The 22,736-nt window shown below is 45.8% G+C and overlaps 1 protein-coding gene across 1 annotated transcript in view; it reads left to right on the top strand.

The window, feature by feature from the left end:
- EPHB1 (EPH receptor B1) overlaps positions 1–22,736 on the top strand; it is a 452,216-nt gene that overhangs the window by 323,940 nt on the left and 105,540 nt on the right. The window contains exon 5 of the mRNA XM_066245242.1: positions 11,569–11,904. Coding sequence (XP_066101339.1) covers positions 11,569–11,904 — 336 coding nt within the window. The remainder of the gene's footprint in view (positions 1–11,568; positions 11,905–22,736) is intronic.

The raw sequence follows: 22,736 nt of genomic DNA on the forward strand, positions 1-22,736 counted from the left end.
TAGTTGGAAGCCCTGTGGAGATCCTTTTTCTGAGTCAGAGGATGCCATGAGCAGGATCTGGGAATATACGACCCCTCCGATCTAGGATGGGAGTCCTCTGTACAGATGAGGAAGATTCCCAGAGGAGGTCTGCACATGGCCTTGAGGACCAAGGCAGGAAGATATTGTTCCTGTTTCCAAGGGCATTCAGGTCAAATATTCTGGACAGTGCCTTTTATTCATTGTTCAGGTGTGCCCCTGGTTACTCTTTCGCTTCTAAAAGCTGAAGAGATGGACAGGGATTGCCAGGTCTTCATACCAACTAGCCCTTTATGCTTGTGGAGTGTGCTAAGGCACACTAAAAGCTTCAACCTGTTTCTACCATTTGATTCTCCCATGAATGTGAAGAGGGCAGCGCCCCCTACTGGTCCCTGTCTGGGCCTACATGCTACACCTCCACCTACCTCCTCACTCAGTGCTTTCTTTGTGTGGCTGTTGTGCAGGAACCCATATCCACTGAAGACGTTGAGCACCTCAGGGTAGATGTCCGTGAACTTTTCATACCATAACCTCACATAGCCCAGAGTAGGGGTGCAGGAAATACATATGGATTGATTGGTCATGAATCAGTGAATAACTAGGCTCCAAGACTTTAAGTGATCTGCCTACAGTCACACCACAGCAAAGCTGGCACACAGCCCCATTTTCTCTGAGGGCCATGTGCATCTTTACTGCTTCAGAAGGCCCCGAGGCCTCACTGCGGGACTAGGAAAGAGGCCTTGATGGCCATGACATGATCTATAGCTCTTGTTGACTTGGAGTGTTCCCAGAGGGTCTGCAGGGAGGAATCATGTCAAAGCTTCTCTCTCTCTCTCTGGCCTCACAGTGGGTCACAACTAGAAGATTAACCTTCAATCTCTCCCCACACAGGCTGTTATGTGAGACTGGCTGAAGCACATCCTCTGAGAGGTGCCCTGGGTGCAGGGGCCTCAGCGGCCCTCCCAGGCCTCTGCAGCCCCTTAGAAACCTAGACTCTTAGGCTGCAGCTCAGGTCAGATACAGGGGCTGTCTCCTTTTCCAGGAAGTACAATCTACCCCCTCTCTCCCAGACAATTAACTTCATCACAGCAGGAGGAACAAGAAGTATGTTCTACAAACATTAGTGTTTGGTGAAATGTGTAACACTAGGTTCTTTGATGTTCCCCAAATCCTTCTCCTCAGGGTCCCTCCTTATTTTGATTAACCACTTCTTCTTGTGAACTGTTATAATTAGGAGAATTGCCTAAGTACAGTCCCAGTGGTTCCAAGACCCTAATGAGCAACATGTGCAGACATGCTCAGTGCAATCCCGGAGCCACGATCACGCTGTTTCTACAGGGAAGCTACTGAAATAGTTAAGGAATAAGGGCTTCCTGCTTCCACGAGACACGTCCCCACGATTCCCCAGCACCTGGCTGTACTTGCATCACACTTGCACCCCACATACTTAGTGCCCCCACCCTGGGTGGGAGGGTTGTTAGGATGAGCATTGGAATGGGCCAGGCCTGCACTCGAGTCTTGATTTCACTACTCACCAGCCATGTGACATGGACAAGTTACTTAATAACTCTAAGCTATACTTTCCTCCAGTGTAATATGGGGATAATAGTTCCTTCCTCATAGTGTGTTGGGAAGATTAGATTTTATTAAGTAATGTACCAATATGGCTAAGACAGTACTTTCGATATAGGGCATATTATTAAAACAAAATTCTAAATTCCATGAAGAACTCAGTTGAAATGAAAATCAATGCCATCCTGGGTTTTTCTCTTTTTCTTTTTTCAGAGATTCCTTGTAGAAATCTACCCCAGGCAAACTACTGGCATTAATCACTCTCTTGGTGGCATGAAACGAATAAGTTTCACTAAATCAGAGCCTTGTCCTTCTGATGTCCATGCAAATGGCATAGGTATCTGTCCATAGGAAACCTATGTCCCTGGAGCTCATTTTAAATGGATTCTAAAGGTGACATAAAATTGGAATGTTGGGGCTTCAGGACTGTTAGGAAAAGTAAAGCAACCTGATTTCCCCAGGTTTCAACACCCTCTCTTCCTTGCCCAGGGGGGACCACCTACATTTTGAGAAGAGGAACCAGGATGCCTAAGGTTGCAATGTAAGAGGTACCACTCTGCCTTCCAGCCCCTGCTGCCTCAGGCCCCCAGCATAACACCCCTTCTGGAGGGGATCTCTCAGAACTTCAAACACCATCACCTTCACATTAAGCAAAACAGTGTTCCAAATACCTGGTGCTCATCATTCACAAATTGCAGACAGTCCTTGGTCTGTTTCCTACCCAAATCCCAAGCCTCTCTCCTCTATTGAGAGAATGCCTCAATAGTCACTTCATCTTTATGCCACTACTTTCTAGAGGTCTCTGATAACTTTCTCCTGGCTTCCTGGTTTGGTCTCAAACAGCCATGCCCCATCCCACATTGATAAAGCCTAACAACCCCTGCTGCCAAGGAGTCCTATAGTTTTGTTGTTATTGGTACCTGACGTAGAACCTTTAGATAGAATCTTTAGGCGTTCCCTCACTGCTGGCAAGGAAATCTCATTGAAAAGGGTGGAAAGCAAGTAGGTTCATGCCCCTCTCCAAGACCCTGAACTAGTACTGTGCACCACGTCACAACTCTGTCCTCTAGGACAATGGCTGTTCTTGTCCAGTCGTTCCCAGGAATTCTGCACCTGGTGAGGGAACAATGGAAGAGAAAATAGAGTTTCAGGAGAGAAGGGGAAAGGGAGAGGCAGCTGAATGAATATAGGCTGGGGAGTGTCATAGTTACACCAGGCAGCTTGAAAGAATAAGGAGAGGTTTGTTTGCTTTTTGACATAGTTTTCAAATAACCAGTTGCCAAAGACCAAACCCAACTGAACATGAAGCTGATTTCATGTTTATTTTATGACTCTACGACTTTTCCAAAAGTTTCAAACTTTGCCTTTTTTGGCTTATGTTATCTTCCAACTCATTCTGTTTTCAGCTGTGTCTGTTGTATTGTGGGCAAAGACATAACAACCACCCGAACTTGGTTTTCTGCGTATTTCACTTTGATAGAAGATCTCTTCAGACCTGTACAGCCCCCATGTCCTATTTGTCTCTGCAACTTGACTCTTATCTCTCTGTAAAATCTTAAAGACCTTTTCGCCTTCTTCAGGAAGGCCTTCTAATCACTCAGGCATGGTTTCTCTGAGTTGCTATTTCACAGAGAGCAGCGGGTAGAGAGTTGAAACTATAATGTTTGATAACTAATCCTGGACTATCTCCTCTTGTGTCTTCCTGGCCCCTTGCACCACACTATTTTCACTATTTCTACTCGTGATGTCTTTTTCTTGTCTTCTTCTCTGTGCTCTCTTAACTCAGTCCACATTGGTCATTTTTCCAAATGACGACGTTGACTCTTTTTAGCCATGAAAACATTACCTCTTTGCATTCTTGACTCACACTATTTAGGAATCTTAAATATCAAGTGTCCTTTTCTAGCTCATTCCTAGGCCATAGTTCACATCTTTTGTCTAAGGGATCAAGGAGTAATTTTGACTTTCAAGTCTTATTATTTAAGAAATGCATTTTGTAAGGCTATAGCTGCTTGTAGAGAGTGATCCCTCTGATGGATCTGGGCAAAGTAAATTGAAAGTCTTCTTGAAAAGATTCACCATTCTAATTTCCATTAGAAAAATTTATGATTCATGGGAAGAGGTCGAAATATCGACATTAACAGGACTTAGGAGGAAGTTGATTCTAAGCCTCTTAGATGACCTTGAGGTGGTTTAAGACTTCAGTGGAAGAAGTAACTGCAGATGTGGTGGAAATAGCAAGAGAAATAGACTTAGAAATGGAGCCTAAAAATGTACTGAATTGCTGCAATCTTATGATAAAATTTGAAGGGAGATGGGCCCTTGCTGGTTGGCTCAGTGGTAGAGCATTGGCCCAGCATGTGTATGTCTCAGGTTTGATTTCTGGTCAGGGCACACAGGAGAAGCGACCATCTGCTTCTCCACTCCTCCCCCTCTCTCTCCTTCTCTCTCTCTCCTCCTTTCCTGCAACCATGGCTCAAACAGTAAGAACAAGTTGGCCCCAGGTGCTGAGGATGGCTCCATGGCCTTATCTCGGGTGCTAAAATAGCTTGATTGATGAGCAATGGAACAGCGCCCCCGATGGGCAGAGCATTGCCCTTAGGGGGCTTGCCGGGTGGATCTCAGTCAGGGTGCATGCAGGAGTCTGTCTCTGCCTCCCCCCTCAGTAATAATAATAAGAAGAAATTTGAACAGATAAGTTGTTACTTCTTATGGATAAGCAAAGGAAGTGTTCTTGTGAGATGGAATTTATATCTGTCGAAGATGCTGTGAAGATTGTTTAAATGACAACAAAGAATTTAGAATATTATATAAACTTAGTTGATAGAGCAGCAACAGAGTTCGAGAAGAGTGACGCCAATTTTGAAATAGGTTCTACTGTGGGCAAAACGCTATCAAACAGCATTGCATGCTACAGAGAAACCACCTATAAAAGGAAGAGTCAATAGATGTGGCAGACTTCATTGCTGTCTACTTTTAAGAATTGTCACAGCCACTCAACCTCAACAACGACCACCCTGACCAGTTAGCAGCCATCAACATCGAGTCAAAATCCTCCACCAGCAAAAAAATAAAAAATGATGGCTTCTCTGAAGACTCCGTTGATGGTTAACTTTTTTTAGCAACAAAGTATTTATTAATTAAGGTATGTGCGTTGATTTTTAGATGTAATGCTATTGCATAATTAATATACTACAGTATACTGAAAGCATAGCTTTTACACGCACTGGGAAACCAAGGAAAGTTGTGTGACCTGCCTTATTGCAGTATTCACATACTGCAGTTGTCTGGAACTGCAGGCGTTCTATCTCCGAGGCATGCCTGTACACATGTACACAGAGGCCATAAATCCGAGAGAGCTGGACCCATTCTGGAAACACAACCTCACGCCCAAGACTAAGGTTCCACCTCTTCCTGAGTGTTCTTGCAGGGGGAGGTGGCCTAGATAATATGGACTGGGGCAGGCAGCCGCCAAGGAATTTCTCCCCAAATATAGCTCCTTGTGTCCAGGGTCCCCAGACAGCATCTCTGAATATTTTGTTCTGCATTGGCCTTACCTTTTTGGAAACAGCTGCCATTCTTTGTGTCTGCATCACTTTCCTACTTAATCGTGTGTGTTCACACAATTCCCAGTATTCCATGGGTACAGGTTCTTTCCTCACTAATAGGCGTCTGGGTTCTCCTGTCTCCTGGGCTGTAGCCTTTCTGTAGTCACAGTTTTCACAGTGCTCAGCACTGTTTTGGGTATGAGGTCTCCACTTAAGGAATGAGTGCAGAATTGGATTAGCTGTAATGAGATGATCAAGATTCCAGACCATCTACTCGTGACAGTATTACTACGATGACTCATAATGACAGCTGGCATTTGCTGAGTTCCTCTGTGTACCAGCCCACAGCTAAACTCATGGGGCATATTATCTTAAATCCTCAAAACTACCACTTTTCAGATAAGAAAATTGAGGCTTAGAAGTTAACCTTTTTTTTTTTTTTTGTCAACAAGAAGATACTTTTAAATGTGGTTGCTGTGAACACTTAGGGCTTCATTGATAGATTTCAGAGACCCTCCAGGGCAGGGATCCCCAAACTTGTTACACAGGGGGCCAGTTCACTGTCCCTCAGACCATTGGAGGGCCAGACTATAAAAAAACCTATGAACAAATCCCTATGCACACTGCACATATCTTATTTTAAAGTAAAAAAAAAAAACAGGAACAAATACAATATTTAAAATGAAGAACAAGTAAATTTAAATCAACAAACTGACCAGTATTTCAATGGGAATTATGGGCCTGCTTTTGGCTAATGAGATAGTCAATGTCCAGTTTCATATTTGTCACTGCTAGCCATAATAAGTGATATGATGCGCTTCTGGAGCCGTGATGCGTGCGTCCCGTGTCCCCAGAAGTAGTACTGTACATGAGGGACTCCGCGCTTTGTGGCGCCGCCACATACAGTACTCCAGGGGCACAGGAGTACTCTGCGGATGCATCCTGTGCTCCTCTCACTGACCACCAATGAAAGAGGTGCCCCTTCCGGAAGTGCGGCGGGGGCCGGATAAATGGCCTCAGGGGGCCACATGCGGCCCGCGGGCCGTAGTTTGGGGACCCCTGCTCCAGGGCCTCTGAAAAATTGTGTGTGTCTTCCGGCACGTGTTCATTTTGCTCAGAAAAAGCTTTGTTGCTTTCATTAGGTTTCCCAAGGGGTTGTGCATACAATGGGTAGGACCCTGTCTCCGGCCCGATGCAGAGCAGCACAGCTTCAGCCTGCACAAGGGGTCTCCCAGGAAGACATTGCCTCACCGTGGTTGTCACCTTCACTAGCTCCTCATGGGGAGGGGTCTAAGGACACAGACCCTGGCTGTAGAAATGCACAGTTAGCTGGACGCTGCCTGCTTGGCACCTTGGACCAACCTGAGATTCACATCTGAAGTCTGAGACTGGGAGGTTGGCCTTGCTAAGATCCCTGGTAAACGGTCTGGCTTTGGGGTTTATCTCTCTCCAGCAGATTTCCCCTTTGATTACTCAGGAGTACTCTTGTTTGTCGCTTAATGCCCACAAACAAACTCACTGCTCTCTCCCACCCAGTCTGACTCTCCATTTTTAAAAACAAAATCATTTGTCCCGAATCACATTAAAGTACAGGAGATTCTATCTCGATATGGCCACACTTGGGCTAACCCAATGGCTCTAGAAGAATCTTTTCTGTTTAACTTTTTGAGATCCTGATGCCAACCATACTCCCTACAGGCTAAGCCAACGTCTCAGGAACATCCTGGCAGACGCAGCACCCCAGCCCCATACCCAGGACCCACCATGTTCCCTTCACTGAAACAAAGAATCATAGTTCAGTGGTTTGCCCATCCTTTAAAAGGACTGAGTTTTCCTAGCCCTTTTAACAAGAAATGGTCATCAGTAGTAACCGTGGCAACAGATCTGAGAAGTTTTACAAAGCCTGTCTGTATATAATTAAGGAAAATGAGGTTGTAGACATAAGAGCAAGGGCTTAGACCCGAAGACCCTGGCTCTGAGCCCTGCCAGTGCACTTCCTGAGGACTTCTGCAGAAGACAGCAGATTTTCTCTTCCCTCTGGCCTCCCTCTTTACTCACCTTTAAACATTTTGTCCGGTCTCAAATGACCTCCTTCCTGAGGATGTTGCTGGGGGCCCTGGTTCTGGAAAAATACTTCCTGCTGGGGGTGGGCCCAGAGCCCAGGGAGTGCAGCCTAGATGCATAGGAAGTGGCCTTAGCACCTTCCTCTAAGGAGATTTATTCAGAGGCCAAACCTGCGCTGGTTGAACTCCTCATTCAGGCCCAGAGAAGCCGACCGGCCTACTTGCAGAAATGTGCTCTTTTCATCAGGACCATGGAGCACAGACCTGGGACCATCATCACTACAGTCACCCAGTCAATGGGTCCTGGCTTTGGGCTTGCCGCGTCTAAAGCAGGCCTCATGGGGAAAGGGGCAGGAACTCTAAACGTTGTTGGGAGGCAGTCTGAGCCGGACCTGTTTTATTTCCTAACACTATTCCTATCTGAGATCATCTCATTTATTTATCTCCGTGTTTCTTTTTGTTGCCGGTTTTCTCCCTGGAATGTAAGCTCCCTGGGAACAGAAGCTGCCTGTCTTGCTTTTCCCTGTCTCCTGGGTACCTAGAACAGAGCAGGGAGAATTTGTGAAAGAAGCGAATGAGTGAGTGAGTGAATGAATGAATAATGAATGAAGTCCGAGTCACTGTTTCCGATCCAGACTCAGGTCACCTCAGCGGATATACATTGTGAGCCCAGGTTTGTGCTGGGCTTTGGGGCAACAAGACACACCCCTGGGAGGAGGCATGCTCGGTTTCTCCCAGATCTCGGGGAGGCTTGCCAAGGGAAGGCCATCCATGTCTGTTCCTGCTCCTTGGAAGAAAGGATTCAAATGGATGCAGTTCTGGACCCGACAGCAACAGCTCCCGTAGATCCCCGTTCATGATGGCTCCAGATTGCAGTCATGGATGAGCAGTGGTTGTTTCATGCGAAGGCTCTTTCTAAATGAGCGGAAATCCTTCCTGGAAACCCACTGCTTTTCTTTCTGAGTGGGGAGCAAGTAAGCAGTGCTGAGTCTCGCCAGCAGCAGGGGCACTGTCAGATCAGGGGCAGCTCCTCACCTGCCACCTTTATCTCTACCAAAGCCTCTACCGCACAGGATCACAAGCAGCTGGTTCTCACTGCGGTCTCTGCTGCACCCTCCGTCGGCCCCACAGCACGGCACCCTGTCTCGTGCTGGAGAGGGGTGCACAGATGTGACCTGAAGCTTTGCCCACTGAGCGCAGGTCGAAAACCAGGTGGAAGGATCTTTCCCCCGGGTAAAACAGGCAGGCCAGCCAGCCACCAGCTCACCAGGAGGCCACATCGTGGTGAGGATGACACAGAGGAACAGACTATCACCATGCAATGGTGGGATCTGGGTTAGGCAGCTAGAAATGGGCTTCGGAAGCCCGGAGGGGGAGTGCTTGACAGCGGGCATCGGGGAAGCCTCCTATTGGAAGGGGTGCAGACATTGAAGGGTGAGCAGGAGTCTGTTAGGTGGACAGGAGGAAAAGAAGCCCAGACAGAGGAGAAAACACTTAGCAGTGACTCCGAAATGTGGAGAGAAGTTGGTGTGTATCAGCAATCACAAGGATCTTCCTGCTGGCCGCACTAGGAGGAGAGAGGGTCAAGCGGCCAGAGATGAGATCAAGAACAGCAAGACTATACAGGGACTCGAAAGGTGTGGATGGGAAGGTCAACTTCTGGGTAACGAGTCTGAGCAGGGGAACTCGATGACTCCATGTGTAGTTTGGAACTCACACTCTGCAGATAAGAATGGATGAGTGAGCTGTAAAAGAGATATTGGAGAATTCATTAGGAGGTTTTTGCAATAGGGCAGGGAAGTTGATGAAGCCCTTTGTTAAAGGGTGTGTGTGTGTATAAAATAAGGGAAAGGTCTGAGGAAAACAAGATGCACCTGACAGACCATTTGTGATGGGACACAGGCGATGTACTCCCAAGGCCTGGCTAGTGACAGAACAGGGTGTCAGGGGAAGTAAGGACTGAACTGTGTTCCCTAGACTTCTCAAGTAGGAAGACAGAAGGAAAGGCAGGCATGACTGCTGAGTGGGGAGGTCACCAGGCTGCATCAGAGCCACCAAGGGGGTGGCTGGAGAGTGAAGAAGAAAGAACATGCAATGTAGAGATGCCAGGTGACAGCATTTTAGTTTTAAAATGGCAGCAACTTATGCAAGTTTAAGTGGAGAAGCTGGAGTCGAGAAGAGGGTGAGGTTGAAGGTCAAGGAAATGAGGTGATGATTGAAATCGAGGGTTAAAGAAAGAGTAGGAAGGACAGGTAGTCACTCTCTCAGACAGTATTTGTCTCTGTACCTCTCTGCCTAAGACTGCTTTCTGAGTGACAACCTCAGGATGTCCTGTGAATGCAGTAAGATAACATTGTTGAACGATTTGCTCCACGCCTAGAAAAGAGCAAGCACTCAGTGAATGTATTTATTGCAAGTAGGAGAACCCGTGGCCGGTGGCTGAGGCGGGGCTGTCTACTGTGAATGTGAGACAGGCAGCAAGGACATTGGCCACTGGGAGCTTGTGGTCCAAGTCTCATCAGTCTGAGCAAACAGACATGTCCCAGACAGGCACTGGCCAATACAGACATTAATGAATAGTGAGTGCAGCGTGGGGAGGGGCTGGCCCGGCCCAGGAAAAGCCCACCTGGGGCGGTACTGGCTGCCCTTTCCCTGCTAGCTGTGCGCTGATTTGAAAAGAGATGGATGTTCATCCCTGGGCAGAGGGGTGGGCAATTCTTAAATGCTATTTGCAAGACTTCAGTAAAAATGCTTCATGAATCCTGTCCTGTCACAAGCATGCATGCAAGTTGTGCTTTAGCTCAGGCCTAATGGGCTTTATATAGTACAGTACTGATTTTCTTTCATGTTTTAATAGAATTCGATTTAATATTTGCTTTCTGGTCTAGCCGCTTGCTGCTGACTGATTCAACACAGAATTCTTCCCTGGTGCCCCTCAACCTGGTTGTTATTCCCTCATTTTGTGTGTTGGCATTTGATTCCTGTCTCCAGCATGAACCACTTTACACATGTCTTCGTTCGGCTGGCGACAGTCACGTGCATGAATTCTGAATGCATTACTACCCGGAGCGGCTGCTCCGGCAGACCCAGCATGCCAGAGGGGGGCTTCCAGGCAGGATTCATGTTCATCGGATAGACGTTGGAGAGATGCACAGCTCAGCTTGAGAACCTGCGGCTGTGTGATCCATTTTATTCTTGGGCAGGAGGTTCTCCAAGGTAATTTCAAAATGCCCAACACTGTGGCCATTAACCTAGCAACATTCTGCCCTTCTGCAAAATGCCAGGCTTCCTAGAATTTTCAACAAGGCATTTTCACTTTAGCCGGAGTGAGAACAACGGCCATAGAGCTGTCCAGAGGGAAGAGACTGCTCTTCTTAAGTCCCAGTGAGCCTGGCTGGTGTGTAGGAGAGAGAGTCTGTTCAAATCGCACGTTACCTGACCAACATTTGGATTACCCTGTCATTGTGAGTGTGGAGTTGGAGATAGCTTTTCCTTTAGCAGGAAAAGAGCCATTTTCACTGGTGGGAAGCACAGGTCTATAGTTAAGAATGACAGCTTTGGAAGCAGGCAGGTATGCATGTTCATGCTGGCTTCAGTTTTACAGACCATTAGCTCTATGGCCAGTCCCCCTTCTTGGCTTTAGTATCCCTTTCTATAAAATTGAGTTAATTATTGTATTATCCCTGTAAGCTTTATAGGGGGATTAACTGCATGTAAAGTAGCTAGCAGAGTGTCTAGGACAAACCTCTCTGCTCTTCTTGTATCACGGGATCAAAGACAGTGGCCTCATGAGTCTCCCACCAACCTTGCTTCTTGTCTTCATGCACCAACGTGCAATGTAAATATTCATCTATCCAGGTGTTTTTGGCAGCCTTCCCTACAGAGAAACACACCCACCTCCATGCACACACCACATAGATCTCAAATTGTATGAGGTTTTGTGCAGGATGTGAGGATGTTGGGGCTTTAGATGGGCCACTCGTATTCCTCAATTCTTGAGTTCTACACAAATTAAGAAAGCACAAAGAATCTAATAAGTGTCCAACATACATATGTATCACTGACATTAAAGCTGGTTGGAGGATGTGAGTTAAGAACAAAAACTCAAACCCAGGTTTTTACATCTTCCTCTCCCTTGGCACACATGATTGATAGGAGGCCCTGTGGGGATGGCGGAAAAGGGAGTTTGGGACAGGTTGTCATTTCTGTTCATTTTTTCTCAGAATAGATTGAAGCATGGAGACTGGAGTTGAAGGAGGGGAAGGGATGCCTGTGGTGAGGGTGGGAACACACTGACAGAGACAGAGAGATGCTGGACAAGGAAGCTTCTGCCCAGCCTCACCAGGCCTTCGTTTGTCTCCTTACAGGTGTCCCATCGGGTCCCCGAAATGTCATCTCAATCGTCAATGAGACGTCCATCATTCTGGAGTGGCACCCTCCAAGGGAGACAGGAGGGCGGGATGATGTGACCTACAACATCATCTGTAAAAAGTGCCGGGCAGACCGCCGAAGCTGCACCCGCTGTGACGACAACGTGGAGTTTGTGCCCAAGCAGCTGGGCCTGACCGAGGGCCGAGTTTCCATCAGCAGCCTGTGGGCCCACACCCCCTACACCTTTGACATCCAGGCTATCAACGGCGTCTCCAGCAAGAGTCCCTTCCCCCCACAGTATGTCTCTGTCAACATCACCACAAACCAAGCTGGTGAGTCTGGGCTTTCTCTGCTCTTCTTTCTGTCTGCATTGGCAGCTCTTTGTCCATCTCTGTGCAGGGACAAAGCCGCAGTCACACCCATCCTGTTAATCTGTCCCAGGAGTGAAGGTGTCAAGTGATGGGCATTTGCGGCCATGGAGGAAGTAGGTGTACTGTTTCACTTCTTAGAGTGCACTGAAAATTCTGAGGAATTTTCCTGCACCCAGCACGAAAGCAAAGATTCATATCCAAGCTAGCGTGTGACCCAGTCCTCTGCATCCAGCTGAGGCTCAACAAGTGCCCTTGGAAAGATAGATGGACAGACAGGTGGATGGTTGGTGAATGGACAAACAAATGGACAGGTGGATGGATGGGCAAGTGGATGGTGGGAGCACTGCATGGTCTTGAAAACACTGGTGCTGCTCTGCTAGAAAACCCAAGGCAAGAAGTTTTCCAGTAATCACGTGATAAAGTCAGTATCGCCTTCAACAGATTACAATTAAACCCATGTAATCCAAGAGCGCATTCTCCTTTCTAGCTTGCTCAAATGAACACTCCACTGTTGTAGAGACTTCACATAGTTGTCAGTATATCATTCCTGAGAGCCAGTACCTCCCCGTGGCATGCACAGCTCAAAACACATCTTCTCTTTTTGTTTGTATGTCTTACTCTGCTGACATTTCCTCTTTATTGCTTTTCACATCTCTTGAAACAATCGTTTCTTTTTATATCCACTTAACTAGTTCATTCATGCACTTGCTCACTCTATTTATTTATTCATTCATTATTTTAAAAATAGTGATTAGCATCTACTGTACACCAGGCTGTGGATTAGACATGGTGGGGGATACAGTGACACTGGGACACCATTGTTCCCCCGATGGAACTCATTAACTGAAGAATTTGCAGGACACAGACATAAAGTACAGAGCTGTGAGGTGTTGTCTTCTAAGCACCGTGGGCTATACACACGCAGGAAATACCAAGAGAGCTGGAGAGAAAGGAGCCCTCTCTCCCCAGGGGTGATGGCGCAAGGCTAGATAGAGAAGGAAAGTGAGCATTACGCCTATAGGAAGTGTTGGGGGTGATGGGCATGGGCCATGATATTTTTTGGAATTATGGATTTTTCTCTATCAACAAATTCTAAAAGGACCATTTGTTAATGTTATAGCAGGTGCCAAGCCTGTCTCTTTGCTCTCTCTCTCTTTCCTGGCAGCTCCCCTTTCTTGACCTCCTCTTTCTACTTCATTCTCTTCTACTGCATCCTCACTTCCTCATCCTCGGCTCATTCTGCCTCTTTTAATACCAGGCATCTCTGATGGCAGATGATTCTTGGGTTTCAGCTGTCAGAACTGAGAAGGAAAAAGGTGTCGCGAGAGAGCACAGCTATCCAGATGGCTGAGTTGTTGCTGGGTGTCTGTGCGTGTGTATGTTTGTATGTACGTGTGTGGTCACGTGTTTACATGCATACGTGTGTAGTGAGAAAATAAAAGGGGAAGTGTGGGAGCCTCCAGCTGGTGACCGTAGTCCCAGTGCCACGGAGACAAAGGTTGTGACAGTCTGTCTTACCCAAAGAAAAGGGAATGGTAATTTCGGCATCATGTTGTGCATGTAACATGGCAGCCTTTGTTAGTTGTATTTTCCTTGCAGAGTTTTAAGGCAGAAAACTGGCTGAAATCTTTTAGTGTCCCAGCTTCTGGGAATAATAATCCTGCCAGGCTGTCATGTTTTGCTGGGCTTGGCTGTCTCTTCTCTCTCTCTAAATATGTGCGAACAAAACTGCCACTTATATTGGTTTGCTTTGATTTCTGCCCCTTTCTTCCCTTGCCCTGCTGTCCCCAAACCTGCCCATCCGCTTGTCTTGCCATCTGCACCTTCCCAGGCTGCAGTGGAGCCGTGTGGGACCCGGGCTCCTGCAAGGGGTCCTGCTTCACCGACATCTGAAATGCTTATTTTTATTCTCACCCATCCTCGTGCCCTTTGTCCCTCCCCCTGTATTCTTAACCTTCCCTGATTTTGTTGTCCCAGCCCCAGTGTCACCTTCCAATCTACGGTATCTCTTTAGGAATCCTGGGATCTGGGTGTTAGAAAGTGTGCAGTCAATGAGAGAGGCATGCAGCTCCTTCTGGTGGCACGTGGTTATTATAAAACAAATGTCAAGTGGACCAGTGGTTTCTAATCTAGGTGTAGAGGGGCTCTGAGAAACATAGTGTTGTCACAGTGCTTTGGTGAATACACATGGGAATGCAAATTATTTTCAACTAATAGATAATTTAAAAAAAAAACAACTTCAAATTTAGCGCTCGATTCTGTACTGCTCAAGAACAGTTTAGAAACATGAATGGAAGCTGTATTTTATCAGAGGTCAGAGACTAAATAACAGGCATCATAAAAAACCCTAAAGATTCATATCCATGAAGGGATGAGGTGGATGGACCCAGGTATCATGGAGAAGTCATCATGTGTCTCACCCCTCTCCAGGGTACCCTGAGCTCTTCTGTGCTGAGTGAGATCCAGGTCAGCCTCTCCACCCGCCCTTGTGAGACCCCTCTGCCAATGCCTGTGGCCACGACTGTGCTGCCCTTTGGATCATGAGTAGATGAATGGCAGGGAAAGAATTTGACCAGGAGTAGTCCTGGAATCAATCATTAAGCCAACTGATGAGTGTTTATTAGTGCCCTTGTGTCTGGAAACAGCCCACATGGAAATAGCCGGGGACCACTGAGTGGGTCCTGATGGAGGAGCACGTAACACTTATTATAGCTGGCACCTCATGTTCGTGTTTCTTTTGAGTTGACAAATAATTATGGAATACATGGACTCATTTGATCTTGAAATTACCCTGTGACTTGGGCATTATTTTTTCCATTTTTCCTATAAGGAAACGGAGGCTTTAAAGGACTTTGGAGAACCTGGTATTAGCAGAAGGTCAGCAGGACACCACCTCTGTTTCTGCCCCAATGGTGGAAAGTCTCTCTCGGCTCCCCAGTTCACAGCCTCTGAGCATGGAGGGGTTTTTCAGAGCCAGCTGATGCCGCTCTGCTGAGAGGAGGGAACCTCACTCTGCAGCCCATTACACGTCCACAACTTTCTCTGTGATACTGAACCATAAAAGGCTGTCCCCCTGCCTCTGGATTGAGATGGAAAATGGGTATGTGTTTGTTGAGGGACTCTAGTTGTTTCTACAGTGAATTGGATCCTGACAATAGATATAAGGGTCACATGAGAGAAGAGTTTGGACAAGTTGGCTACCAAGTGGTCTTGCACTTGATCTGAAACTTGGTCCTCATGAGCATCGACTCTATTCTGGGCAACTGCTTGCTGCTCTGGGCTGGTCCTCCTTCACTCAGGTGCTGTAGACCACATCTGTGGCTGGGCATGCAGTTTTAACTGTTTACCAGACCCAGGATAGTGTCATCTCTTCTTTCTCGGGGCTGCCCAGACATGCCAAATTGAAGCTGCACCATGCTGCCCTCGTGATCTCCACCAATGGAGGCAGGCAGCTCATCCTAGCTGATTTAGGTACCCAACGAAAAGGGTTAGGTTTGGTCTCTGTCTATCAGCAAAAGTCACCAGTAGGCTTTTCTTGATCTCAAGGGTTAGGACTGAAGAGACCAAAGGAGATTTTGTAATCATCTTTTGGCCCATTTGGGCCCATAGTAGATACACTTCTTCCTTCAGAGGCAAGCATGATTGGTAAACACCAATGGGTTTGCTGAACCCTGAGGTCCAGAGTCTCTAACTCCTTCTGTGATGACCTCAGCCCTGTATGTAGTCAGACTACTCAGGATCCTGTATCACTTGGAGAGTTTTAGGATAGGATCCTTTCCCAGCCCAAAGGCAGTGGCAGAGAACAACCATTTTTTAGTACCCCCATTATGCCAAGCCCCTACCATGTTCTTTCTTTACAAAGATGAGGAGTGTCAGATGAAGAAACCGGAGTCAGAGTGCTTTTGGAATTTGCTCAGCATCTCCCAGCCCACAAATGATGTTTCTGTGTTTCAAACTCAGGTTTGTGGCTCTTTAATCCTCCGACTGATCAAAAATCATATTATGGTAAGCCATGTACATTGTAAGTTCTCTCTAAGCTATTGCCACATAGCCGGGACACTTTAGCTGTCAAAAAAACGTCCATCATCCTTGGTCAGGGTTGGTCATGAATTATGCAAGCTCAGATTTATGTCAGGTCTTCAGGGATGCAGCCTTGCTCTGAATTCTGCTGCCTTGAGTTTAAAATAGACCAGATCAGGTGGAACTCTCTCTGTTTCAGTGGCCGAGGGATCTGCAGAGAGGTTGTTATCTCCACTAACTCTCGCAGTCACTCTCTGGCACATGGCCCCAGATTCAGACTGATGGCCGGATCATCTGGCTGTCAGAGAGAATTAAAGTGAATGACAAACACGACTTCTCTTTTCTGCCAGCTAGACTCAAAGTGTCAGAGTTGGGGAAGGGGACCTCAGTAAAAATCTTGGAAAAAGTAAATAAGACAAATTGACCAGCACCTCTATAAAGTCAACTTGTGGCAAGATAAAGTCAGTGAATTTAGGATCATCTAAGCCAGAGAAAACAAACTCGAAGCCCCGTAAGGCCAAGCAGGCAAGGAAGAGGAGCAAAGCAAGACCAAGTGTCAGGCAATAGGGAGTGGTGAGGACTGCAGGGAACTGAACAGAACAGGTGCAGCCCCTATTCAGCTCCAGTATGTGGTGCCAGAGCTTATAAATTGAAAATGCAAATTTAAAATGTTGATAGAAAATCGATTTGACTTTGGGTGATAGGCACACTATGCAATCAAGAGTTCAAATGCTATAGAGATGTTTACCTGAAACCTATGTATTCTTACTGACCAATGTCACCCCATTACATTTAATTTCTAAATAAATAATAAATAAAAAGAAAATGTTGACAACTAATTAGAAAATTTTAAAGCACTTGAGAGCCAAACATTCAATTCTGGATTTGGCCTGTTGGCTGGTTCAGAGGGCTAATCCCATTTACCTAAGCTCAAAAGGTGAGCATGCCATGTTGTTCCAGTCTCATTCCACTGTGGGACAGTCACCCTAACTCACCTCTGGGGCTCATGGTGGCAAAGGCACAGCCAGTAAGTCCTGGGGTTGTTTCCTCCCTCTGCTCCTCATATGACACATGCAGGTTCATTGAACTGCCATGATTGTCCCTTTGTTCTCAACTGTAAAATAGGAGTAATGACACCTGCTTCCTAGTGCTGTTGTGACAATCAAGTGAGACAAGGGATAAAAGATCACGTTGTAAACCATTCTATGTGGACTGGAGGGTGAGCACCATTTCTGAGAATATGTCCTGAGCCGGACAGAAATTTGGATTTTTTTCTTCCTAGGCTGTCTCTTTCCAAGTCTCTCTGTCTCTGTTTGAGACTGACGTCATCCACATCAGATTAATGACAGGTATTGGTTTGTCCATTCTTGGAGGAAGGAGGAGGCATCAGAGAGGGGAGCAGCAATGTCTGCATCCCCATGAGATAATGATGAGGACAGGAATGGAGCTGGCACGTGGGTACCAAGGATCCCGACTGCCTTCCTTCATTGTGTGTTTGGAAGAGCAACACTTTTCACCCTTGCCTTCATGGTGCCATCAGCAGTTTTATATCTGATATTCATATTTCACATGGTTCATGTATGTCCTGCTGTGCCGATTGCATGTGGAATACTAATATATCCAGCATGCCCACAATACAGACACAATCCATTACTTAACTGGGTTTCAAAAATACATACAATACTTCTGTTAATAGTCACCAGCCCCTATAGTTTGTCCATTTTAAAGGCATTTTTATTTTTGCTTTTTTTAGACAACTTTATTGAAGTATAATTTATATACCGTAAAAACCATTCCTTTTAAGTATACAGTTTGAAGATTGTAGGGCAATCTATTTTTTTACTTTAAATAACTTTTTATTTTTCAATTACACTGACATACAATATTATATTAGCTTCAGGTGTTCAGTGATTAGACATTACATGAATTACTAAGTGATCATCCCAATAAATATCATACTCATCTGATACTATACATAGTTATTAGGTTATCGACTATGTTCCCTATACTGCACTTTGCATCCCAGTGACTGTTCTGTAACTACCATTTCGTGCTTCTTAATCCCTTCACCTTTTCCACCCATCCCTCCAGCCCCCTCCCCATCTGGCAACTGTCAAAATGTTCTCTGTACCTATGAGTCTGTTTCTGTTCTGCTTATTTGTTTATTTTTTTTAATTGTTGATAGGTATGTATATATTGTCATTTTATTATTTATATTTTGGTTTCTTCTCCTCCTCCTCCTCCAGCTTTCTTCTTTTTCTTCTTCATTTTTCATCTTTATCCTTTCTTCCTTTAACATTTCACGTAATACTGGCTTGGTGGTGATGAACTACTTTAGCTTTTTCTTGTCTGGGAAGCTCTTTATCTGTCCTTCCATTCTAAATGATAGCTTTGCTGGGTAGAGTAATTTTGGTTGTAGTCCTTGTTTTTCATCACATTGAATATTTCTTGCCACTTCTTTCTGGCTTGCAACGTTTTTGTTAAGAAATAAGTTGACAGTTTTAAGGGAGCTCCCTGTGGATAACTAATTGCTTTTCTCCTGCTGCTTTTAAGATTCTTTCTTTGCCTTTAACCTTGGCATTTTACTTATGATGTATCTTGGTGTGGGCCTCTTTGGGTTCATCTAATTTGGGCCTCTCTGTGCTTTCTGGGCTTGTATGTTTATTTCCTTCACCAGGTTAGGGAAGTTTTCTGTCATTAGTTTTACATAGGGCTTTCAGTTTCTCGTTCTATCTCTCTCCTCCTTCTGGCACCCTTGTGATGCAAACCACTTGAAGTTGTCCCAGAGGCTCTTTACACTATCCTCATTCTTTGGACTTTTTTTTTTTTTTCTGTTCTGATTGGGTGTTTTCTGCTTTCTTCTCTTCCAAACCTGTGATTTGATCCTCTACTTCATCTATGCCACAATTGATTGCCTGTACTGTATTCTTTATTTCAGTTAATGTATCCTTCATTCTAACTGGTTCTTTTTTTGTGTTTTCTCTGTTTTCTATCTCTTTGATGAAATTCTCACTAAGTTCATCTATTCTTCCCCTAAATTCATTGATCATCCTTATAATCAGTGTTTTGAACTCTGCATCTCTGTGGATTGCTCGTCTCCATTTTGTTTAGCTCTTTCTCTGGAACTTTGTTCTGTTCTTTCATTTGGGACATGTTTCTTTGTCTCCTCAGTTTGGCAGCCTGCCTGTGTTGGTTTCTATGTATTAAGTAGTAGTATTGCTACTTCTCCTAGGGTTAGTTCAGTGACCTTATATTGTAGGTATCCTGTAGAGTCCAGTGGCATGGACTCCCCATTCACCCAAACTAGGCACCACAGGTCTGCCCCCACCCCCATGTGGGCTCTGTACACCCTCCTGTGGTAATTGAGCCTTGATTGCTGTTGGCACATCAATAGGTGAATTTACGCTCAGGCTGATGGGCTTCAAGCACTGACTGTGACTGGAGGATATACTGTGCAGGGTCCTATCCCACAGAGCAGGACTTACTTCAGTGGGGATCTAACCCCTTGAGTGTGTCCTAGTGGTTTAGTGATTCCTAGATGTGGTCTGAAACTATCCGCTGGGTGCACTGGCTCTAGGGCCTCCTGGGAGATCCAGGCCAAAGTTGCTGCTGCCCGTGTTGTGCCTGAGGCCACCTGGCATGAGCTACAAAGTGATGTGCAGATGGTTGTATCTTGTGTTGGGCATGGAGGTGCCCAGGAGAGGTCAAGCTGTAAACGAAGGCTGGCTGTCCATCGTGCTGGCCCTGAGGTCAGTTAGTGAGAGGTATGGGGCATTCCAAGGCCAAGTGCTGCTTGTTTGAGAAATTTTAAGAAAGTCTGAAGTCTGAGCCAAGACTCAGACTTTGCATAGAAGAGCCACTGGAACCAGGTTGGCTGGTTCCACAGGTTGGGTGAAGCTGGGTCTCAGGGAATCACAGGACAAGGTGAACAGTGATAGCCAGGTGGAGGGAGACTAAGATACAGTGCCCACCTGCTGACTCTGTGTAGGGAGGGCTTAGAAGAAGAACAGTGGCCTCTGCTGTCTGGGAGAAAGCTGCCCCTTCAACTCTTGCCAAAAAGCCAGACAATTAATTTCCTCCCCTTATGTCCTTGGTGCCTTTTGAGCTGCTGCCCCAATTCTGGAGCTCAGAGCAAGGGAGCCCGAATAAGTTCGTGTAGATGCTATAAGAGAAACGCCCAGGACTCTACCAGCCCTCTGCCTCATTCAGCCACAATCCCTGCTGGTTTTTACAGCCAGAATTACGGGGACTTCTCTTCCTGGCACTGGAACCCTGGGCTGGGACCCTCACTCCTCAGGGGGACCTCTGCAGCCAAGATATCACTTCCAATTTTTATTCACTGAATGTAGGAGTGGACCAGCCCATTCTGTGTCTTCGCCCTTTTTACCAGTCACGATGTGGCTTCTTTATATCTTTTGTTGTAGGACTTCCATTCACCTAGACTTCGGGTAGTTGTGAATGATGGTTGTTCTGTTGTTCATTTGTAATTTTCATGTGGTTGTGGGAAGGATGCAGTACCACATTTACCTACAATGCCATCTTGACCGGAAGCCAAGGCATTTTTGAAATTCCTAGACAATTTAAGTTACTCAGAGACACTACTTTTTCTACAAAAGAATTATCTAGCCCACTAATTTCTCTGAATATATCACCTAATTTGCATTACTTCTTAGTTAAATATAGTGTTTGCATGCATAAAGAATAATCTTTGAATATGAAAGGAATTTATGATATTGCAATATATTGAGCTCTTTGGAGGAAAGATATTATGTAAATCTCAAAATTAAATATTAAAACAATATTACATTGCTGCCTGTAAAAATTTAGAGTGTTAAGATCCATATGCTAAAACTGGTTCATTTTTAAGGGCTGGTCTCATTGAAAATTAGCAGTCAAAATTTGCTCCAGAGCAGAGAAGAGATTGAGTCAGAACTTTAAAACTGGAATGACTTTAAAGAAAACTTTTATTGAAGTTAATAAAGAAAAGTTTACAAACTCTCAGCAAATGAAATTTTCACTCTTCTTAATCCAATTTCATTGCTTTCTTCTCATTGTTAATTCTAAAAAAAGGTTTGTTTATTTATTTATTTATTTATTTATTTATTTATTTATTTATTTATTTATTTTATTGTTTCTTAAGCCCTGGCATTGAGAAGGAACTCCCAGGTGGCTTCAGAAAGGTCCTGGTCATTTGCTAACAATGGTGTGATTTCTGCTGAGCCGAGCTGAGCAGGGCGGCACATAGCACTGCCCATGACCAAGGTTGTGGCTTCCACCATGGGGGGCCTTGGGGATCCCCACCACATGGTGAGCTCTTCAGAGAAGTGGATTTTCTGCCATACCCCGGCCTCGGGTCGGGGGCACTCAGCACTGGTTACGGAGACCCTTGCTAAATATTTGCCAGGTTCCTCTAGTCCCCACATATGAGTTGTATGCAAATGTTTGGCTGATGTGTGATGGTCAGAATATGTCCTGGTGGCCCACCGTGGCCAAACAATCCCTCCTCTGTGGCTCCTAGAAGGAAAACTTGAGGGAGTGATTTTAGAATGACACCGGGAGCCCTGTTCCACTCAGACGAACACAGTGAGATTCAACCACACTCAAAGGGTCTGTTGGTTTGTTTTTGGAAGCCCTTTGACTTTGGACCTGCGTTCATTCAGCACAGTCTTTGTGACTACTTGCCAATGCTGTCTCGTTGGTTTCTGTTCCTGTTCACTCACTTACTCAACAAATATGTTTTGAGGTCTGTGCACCAGGCTCTCCTTCAGGCACTGGACACAAGAAACCCATGCAACACTCATGCAGACTGAGATGAGAGACCCAGTAGAGTCACAGGTGAGCAGTTAACTAGCTGGGAACGGACTTCAGGGGCCCTCCACTGAGCTCTTTGTTGCCCAGCCTGCAGTGGCCAGCTCTCACTTTCCAAAACTTAGGATGTAACCACAGACGGGTGCTGGAGAGTTTTGTTCTGTGGTGGTTGTTGCTATACAGCGACAGTGTTGGGTGGGATATTTTATCGTGCATTGACTGACCAATTTGAACTTCCCGGGGATGAATATTCCCCGCTGGGCCACACTGTGGTTGGGTATGAACAGTCTCCCAGTCCCGGGTCCTGAGTGGTGGTTAGTGATGCTGCTAACAGCTGGAGGACAGCTGAGAATGCCCACCCAGCGTCCTGCAAGGATGACTAGAGGGCACCTATTTTCTCATGTCACCTCTTCTTGGACCTAGATGCTCCAACCTCATGGTTTGTTAAGTGAAAATGAAACTGCTGGCAACAAGACTGTAGCAAGTTCTTTACCCTCTTCAAAGTTAAATGAGATTATGATGACCCTCATGGCAGAGGGCACTTATAGCTGGATTGGGAGACAGTAGCTGTCTGCCTTGTGGCCTTGGCAGTGTGGGGGGGAGGGGGGAGGAGTCCTGGTGATGTGCCCACTCCCTGAGCTGACTGTAATCTCCAGGAGAGCAGGTCCTGTATCCATTGTATTAGCTTGTTCCCCAGCGTCTGGCTAGGTGCCTGAAATACTAGCATTTATTAAATATTCATTGCATAAATTAATAAATTATCAAATAATGTATGAATGAATGCCTCCATCTTTCTTAAACTAATCTTGGGTATCAACAAATGATGTTGCTTGAGTTCCTTCTGTGGTCTTTCCTTCCTCAAGCATCTTTGGGTGAGTGCTCTGATGGGAGTTAAGCCCGTGCATTCTCCCACATGTTGGTAAGACTTGGGTCTTCCTGGGTACACTGTCCTCTCAAACCATGGC

This window comes from Saccopteryx bilineata, chromosome 10, assembly GCF_036850765.1.
Source record: "Saccopteryx bilineata isolate mSacBil1 chromosome 10, mSacBil1_pri_phased_curated, whole genome shotgun sequence".
Taxonomy (NCBI): domain Eukaryota; kingdom Metazoa; phylum Chordata; class Mammalia; order Chiroptera; family Emballonuridae; genus Saccopteryx; species Saccopteryx bilineata.